Below are 7,018 nucleotides of genomic sequence, written 5' to 3'. Positions count from 1 at the left end.
ATTGCGCTATGCTTTAATTAAAGTAAAAGGTTCTAGATATTGAAACTTATATTGAAGCAAATAAAAAGATTTAGGAAATGACATAATCCATTACTTCATGTGATCACAATAATATTGGAGGCGCACAAGAACAATGATTCTTGGGCATAGATTACAGAAGAAACTTGTAATTGTTGTCTCTCTTAATAATTTATAACTTTTTAATGTTGTCCTCTCTTGAAAATTAATTTAAAGATATTACACTCTTCAATTTTCTCTTGATCACAATTAGTAAATGAACTCTTTTATTAAAAAAATAAAGCAAAATCTGTTCTTTCACAGGAAAATAAATGAATTCATTTGCCATGGATTTTATCTAAACGGGTTCTTTTAACAATGGATAAAATTGTCAAGAAAAATTCTTGAAAAAGGTGAACTAATCAAGATGACTAATATATAAGTGTGGTGAGCTACTTTATCTCTTATAGCTAACCATTTATGATTGTCGCAATAAACATTTTAATTACAAATAGTTTCATATAACTTGGGACTCTCTGTAAGTAAGTAATATGGATATAGGTATCAAAAATAATATTACCAATCACTTTATGATACAAAGGGAATAATAAAAATCTCTTTCAAAGAATAATACTATTTGTCACTTTAAGATACAAATTGTAAGAAAATTAAATGAATAATACCACTAACACTTTTCTTATATAATTTTCAAGGTTGATAGTAACAAATATGGATAAAGGATTAAGACATAGGCCAAGAGGGTACGGTACCCTAATAAAATACTTAAAATTAGACCAACATTTCGAAGTATAGTAGATGACAAACCCAAAATCCAGGGCAAAAGAAGGTTTTATAACTTCTCTTGGACTCATATGAGGTAATGTCTACAAAACATAGAGAAAATAACATTAAAAATATATTTATGAAGATGACAAAATTACTAATCATTAGTTGCATGATGTGGACAGGACAGGTAAGAATATCTGACATGTCCTCCACGTGGCTATCGACCGAGGGTGACAAGTAAGCAAAGGGCGGCGCACCAAACAGACAAACAAGAGTTGGAACATATACTGTTTGTTAATGAAATAAAGGAGGGGGTGGCCAAAAGGAGAAGAAACTATTGGATAGTTTTAAAGTTTAGTTTTTTTTTTGTTTTCTTTTTAATCCTTTTTAACCTTTATTTCAAGGGTTTTACGGTTAAGATAACATAGGATACATATATAGATGTTGATTTATATTAAAGGTAATTAAAGTGTAAGTTTTATATTAAGTCAGAATCTCACATAGGTCAATCTAATTCAAGTTAATTGGACATGTTCATTATTAATTAAAAGGGGTGTGGAGCGTGGGGCGAGGGTGTTGAGGGTATGGGTATGTAAGAGAATTTTTTTCTAGGGAAATAATGTTTAATGTAGTTTAACGGTTGTGAGATGCAAATCTTTTCACTACGTCGTACTCTATTTGGTAACGTAAGATGTTGATAGGAGAGAGTGTACTGTGTATATAACTATATAAGGGAAAGGATGTATAGTATTGAAACACATAATTTACGGTGGAAGTTAAAAGAAAGGCAATTTGGAGAGAGAGAGAGAGAAAGGGGGGTGGCGTGAAAAAGATTAGGGTGAGACGCCGTCCAAAATATACAAGTAAAAGGCTTAGAGTAATCTGCTAACCCCATGCGTTATTGATAACTACACCTCATCTCTTTCACCTTCCTCTTTTTTACTACTTATAAACCTATCCTCCACGTTTATATATATATATATATATATATATATATATATATATATATATATATATATATATATATATATATATATATATATATATATATATATATATATATATATACATTGTTCTTTTTCTCCAAGACATATTTTTATTCATCATCTCTAAGCTAAGCTAAGCTAAGCTTGCTAGCTAGGTACCTTGCTCTCACATATATTGATCAAGTCGGAATAACGGAGTTAATTAGATCATCATAATCATTCACCGCGATTCAAATAGAGAAGAAGAGGAGGAAGAAGAAAGACAAGATTATTCTAAGCTAGGACGTACAACATATACAATTTTCATACAATTCTTTGGTTAGTTCTCATTTCTTCATTACTTGATAACTATTCTTAATTAGCTTTGTTCTTTCCTTAGTTAGTCTTTGAGGGTATTAAGTTGATCGCTTCTTAGCTTGTTTCTCTTGGAATAGATCAGAAAGACCCAATCAAGGATGATGATGGAGGTTAGATTATATAATATGGGGTGTTAAATTCAATTAGCTTGTAAATACAAGCAATATTTTGACAAAGAAGTTGATGATATACTCTCTTTGAGTCAATAAGAGGCATTTAGTTATGAATTACCATTATTAGCGACATAATAAGATACTTCATATATCAGAGATATAGTAAACATTATTTACATTTTGAGATACTATATTGGCTAAGTGAGGCTTTGAAATTGGTGATAGCTAAAGTAAAATGATCCTCCGTATATGTATAAGGTTTACTTAAGTACTAGTTTCTTTAATTTTTAAGGTTTTGAAATTTGAATTGTATGAAAACGGAGTGAGTTTCGGTATGTGTTTTAGCTAGGATCATTTCCAATTAATAGATCAACAAAACTTATTGAGTGAGAATAACATACATACATTGATACATTTACGTCTAGTAGTTTGATATGGCCTTCACTACTTGGTAATACATAACATAAACCTGTTCATTGTTCACACTTGACCACTTTCCCAAGTTACTTGTTACATATTTGTACTAACTCAAAGTTTAGAGACGATTATCTTTAATACCCAAGAAATAACTAAATTTATTTTGTCGCGATAATATAATTTAGACGGAAAATACTTCATACTTTATTGACGATCAATCTTATGTAGATTTTTATTGGTGCACTGCATGGCTCAAACTAGATTACAGTAATTATTTTTGACATTGACTTATACACATACGATAGGTTTTTGAAAGAGAAAGGTGGTGGGTAAATGATGTATATGTATATATGAATATTATGGTAATAATAAAGATATACTAAACAAATAAAAATAAAAATTAAAGCTATTATTGGCAGCGTATATGAATGTAGTGCACTCTACTCAAAAGACAACTCAACGTGCGTGCTTAATGCTTCAGTGTTTCTGCCAAAGCCAATATTTTCGGCTTTTTTTTTTTTTTTTTTTTTTTTTTTTTTTTTTTTTTTTTTTTTTTTAACCCTCATGCATATACTACTCTACTTGAATAAAATTAAATCCTCCAAAATATAATTTATTTCAAAGTTATTTTTTATTGGCAGGTCATACAAATTTGTTGATTGGCTATAAACTTAGGTATAGGACCTTTATAATGAATTTGGTCCACTGAAAGTGCATTTATAACCAAAATGCATATGACATCATGATTGTATATTTACCATGCATGAGAATTTCATGTGTTGCAATAGTTCTTTCCACTTTCTTAAGGTCAAGCTAAGCATGTTGTCCTATTTTATTTTATGCCTTTTTTTTATAGTTACTTTAATATATATACGAAGTATAATATAGATTGTATGATAAACGAATTAAATTTGCATGCCTTGAATAATTTTATATAACATGTATTGGCCTGGAGCATCTTCATGATTCATCTTTTTTCTATTATCGCATATATATATATATATATATATATATATATATATATATATATATATATATATATATATATATATATATAATAGGATGAGAGACTATTAGCGTGTTTTTATTTATGGAGAATTATTTATTTAGATTTTATAATAAGCAAAATGGTTGTTTTACTTTATTATAGTATTAGTAGTAATATATTGATGCAATGTAATTATTAATATCCTTGATGAATAGCAAATCATAGTTTTGTTACATCATTATCTTATTAATTATATATTGGATTTGATTTACAGAAGAATAATTGGAAATGAATCATACCGAATTATGTGTTCCACCGGGATTTAGATTTCATCCCACGGAAGAAGAATTAGTGGGGTACTATCTCAAGGGAAAGGTCAACGCCCTCAAATTCGATCAAGATGTCATCATTGAAATTGATCTTTACAGGATGGAACCTTGGGACATCCAAGGTATGTTTTGACTTCCTATATACTCTTCATAAGTTCACATATATGTACTCGATAATGCAATCGTCTATTAAGATGTTCTCCTTCTGTTCTTTTTTATTCCACTCACGTTACTTGCATAATGTCTTTACTTAATTAGAGTGATTATATCATATTTTTCGTATATGTGACATTATTCAATTATCTCTAGGAGGATCGACATAGCTATCTTAAATTTATTTTTCCGAGTTAGCTTGTCCTTAAATACATGTAATAGAGCTTAATTCAGACCCTCGATATTAATCACTATGTGACTTAATTTCATTTGTGTAGGCCCTTAACTTTAATAGTAATAGTACTTCTTTTGATCACAGTGTTTCATTTGGACCGTTATTTTTTGGTGCAGATAAATGCAAGTTGGGATATGATGAACGTAATGAATGGTACTTCTTCAGCCACAAAGACAGGAAGTACCCTACCGGATCTCGTACAAACAGGGCCACGGCAGCCGGATTTTGGAAGGCGACAGGGAGAGATAAGGCGGTGTTGTCCAAGAATAACATCATAGGGATGAGAAAGACCCTTGTCTTCTATAAAGGCCGTGCCCCTAATGGCAGGAAAACTGATTGGATCATGCATGAATATCGTCTTCAAACTTCTGAACATGCTCCTCCTCAGGCAAGTCCTTGTGATTTTTATTGCTTAGCAAAAATTACATTATACGACTTACTACGTAACGTATAATTTAATAACCTACCATAGGTATTAGGTAAAAATATGTACATACATATATTAAAAAGAAGTCGCATTTATTAATCTTTATAAATTAATAGTAGTGGTTCCTACGTAAATTATTTCATGCATGTGGGAGTATCCAAGATGATGCTCTGGGTTTAGTATGTGCACAATATTCATTTTCAAGTTGTGCTCATGTTGGACTCGGAGCACACACAATCCTATGTATGAACTTCTAGGTGCAACATATACGCGTTAATAAAAGTAGTTACATTTAAACTCCTTGAGATAAGTACGTACTATACTGAGCTAGTATGGCTAATAAAAGAGGATTGAATGTTGCAGGAAGAAGGATGGGTGGTATGCCGAGCATTCAAGAAACCAAGTCCAAGTCACAAGCAAGGATATGAAGCATGGAGTCATCATCAAAATCAGTACTACTACATGAGAAATAACAACTACGATAGACACATTGGTTCACCATCAATTGCTGATACATCAAGCCCTAATACCGATCCATCCGATTCTAAAAACCAATGTCACACAAACTTCCACAACCCTCAATCACAACCTATGCAGCAGCTTCCTTACACTAATTTCAACCCGGAATTGATCATCGAAAACCAACTGATCATCGACCTCCCTCGATTGGATAGTCCGTCTCTTTCGACAAGCTTTGTAACAAAAGAAGCATATGAACATCATCAACAAAGTGGTGGAATAGTTAATGAGGAACATCATCATAATGACCATGAGAGTAGCAACAACAAGTGGGAAATATTGGATAATTTGCTAGGAAATTCATCATCATTTTCTAATAATGATCTACCAAACATGCACTTAGTTCCTCATGATTATGAACTAGAGGTTCAGAATCAACTTGGAAGTTTTCTCGAATGCTTCCCGAACTTATAGCAAAGCTCAATTCATCCATAATATTTCAACTACCAACAAAAAAAAAAGGAAAAACAAAAAAAATATATATTGATATAAATATATACTTTGTGTTTTAGACATATTTTCATGTGTGTTTCATCTGCATGTTAACAAGGCATGCTATATATTATTCCAAATGTAACTTCGATCTCTTTCTGCCTTTTTTTTTTTTTAACTAATTGTATTCTCATGTAAAGTTAATTAGTAGGGTTTGTCGAACTCATCAATCCCCTAAAAATTTATCCAAGTTTCTAATGTGATTAGTGAAATGGTTTATGTGCTCTGCTAATAATTGATGCGCACATATATCTAAACAATCTATTGTAGATATCCTTAAAATGATTATCATTATACTAATTATTTTTTATTGGCTGATTTTATTTATTTATTTTAATTTATGTCAAAAATTATTACATCTTATTGCCTTGATATGATGATATGTGCAAAATGATGGAATTATTAGTGAATTTTGGGCAATAGTAGTTTTATGGTAATTAGCAACTAAAGGGTAGAATCGACTGGGCCTTATTTTTGTGATTGACAAATTTTTCAATTTAAGCAACACATTTTCAGCGTGTTGCCAACTGACATGCACAAAACACTGATCAAATAATCCTTGTCCAAGTAGCCTCTAACTGTGAAATCCCTGCCTTGATCGAGCAACCCTTGACTGACTTAATAACTTCCGACCAGGTGAGTATCCCTTGACCAAGTAACCTAGACCATACTGTGTTATTAACAAATGTTACACAAAAAATTAAGTTTGAACTTATTCTGCCTCTAAGTCACTTGTTCCTCAAGACCTCGATTTCACATAAATATAGGAATATAGTATGAATGATGTCTTTGATCATTGAATTATATATATGGGCATTGGCCGTTAGCGGAGCCAGGATTATCATCACGGGGGTACAGATTAAGGAAGTCCTTTTATAATTTGACAAAAACCCTTAAACAATTTGATTTATATTGAGATATATATTAATAAGATCAAGTACCTTTGCTCAAAATCCCTTTTATAACCAATTATTAGTTTCTAAAGTCGAGATTTATTCTTTTAAAGCATCTCCATGTTGGTTTTAACATTACCCTCCAACTAAAAATGTTGGAAGGAATCACCACAAAATTCCCTACTTAAAACAATTTACCCCCTTTCAAGTTTCAACTCCAAATTATTTCTCTGTGAAACTCAACTCAAAAGCAAGATGAGGTCGATTTTACTGCAATAGTTATATGCCACAATGACACATCGAAATGGAATCCGAATATTCCAGGC

General features: G+C 31.2%; 1 protein-coding gene across 1 annotated transcript; it reads left to right on the top strand.

Moving 5' to 3' along the window:
- Positions 1-1,907: 1,907 nt before the first annotated feature.
- Positions 1,908-5,841, top strand: LOC145585877 (NAC domain-containing protein 30-like). The gene is made up of 4 exons (XM_081642585.1): positions 1,908-2,087; positions 3,919-4,095; positions 4,478-4,749; positions 5,152-5,841. Exons 2-4 carry the CDS (start codon positions 3,933-3,935, stop codon positions 5,719-5,721), a joined length of 1,005 nt encoding a protein of 334 aa, XP_081498711.1. The 5' UTR covers positions 1,908-2,087; positions 3,919-3,932; the 3' UTR covers positions 5,722-5,841.
- Positions 5,842-7,018: the final 1,177 nt, after the last annotated feature.

This window comes from Chenopodium album, chromosome 16 (assembly GCF_948465745.1).
Source record: "Chenopodium album chromosome 16, dcCheAlbu1.1, whole genome shotgun sequence".
In the NCBI taxonomy this organism is placed as follows: Eukaryota; Viridiplantae; Streptophyta; class Magnoliopsida; order Caryophyllales; family Amaranthaceae; genus Chenopodium; species Chenopodium album.
The sequence above is the reverse complement of the archived record's forward strand: the minus strand, read 5'-3'. Positions and strand labels throughout refer to the sequence as shown.

Coding starts and splice junctions, on each gene's coding strand:
- LOC145585877 (XM_081642585.1), top strand. CDS start 3,933: ATGAATCATACCGAATTATGTGTTCCACCGGGATTTAGATTTCATCCC. Junction 4,096..4,477: donor GGAACCTTGGGACATCCAAG/GTATGTTTTGAC, acceptor TTTTTGGTGCAG/ATAAATGCAAGTTGGGATAT. Junction 4,750..5,151: donor CTGAACATGCTCCTCCTCAG/GCAAGTCCTTGT, acceptor TGAATGTTGCAG/GAAGAAGGATGGGTGGTATG.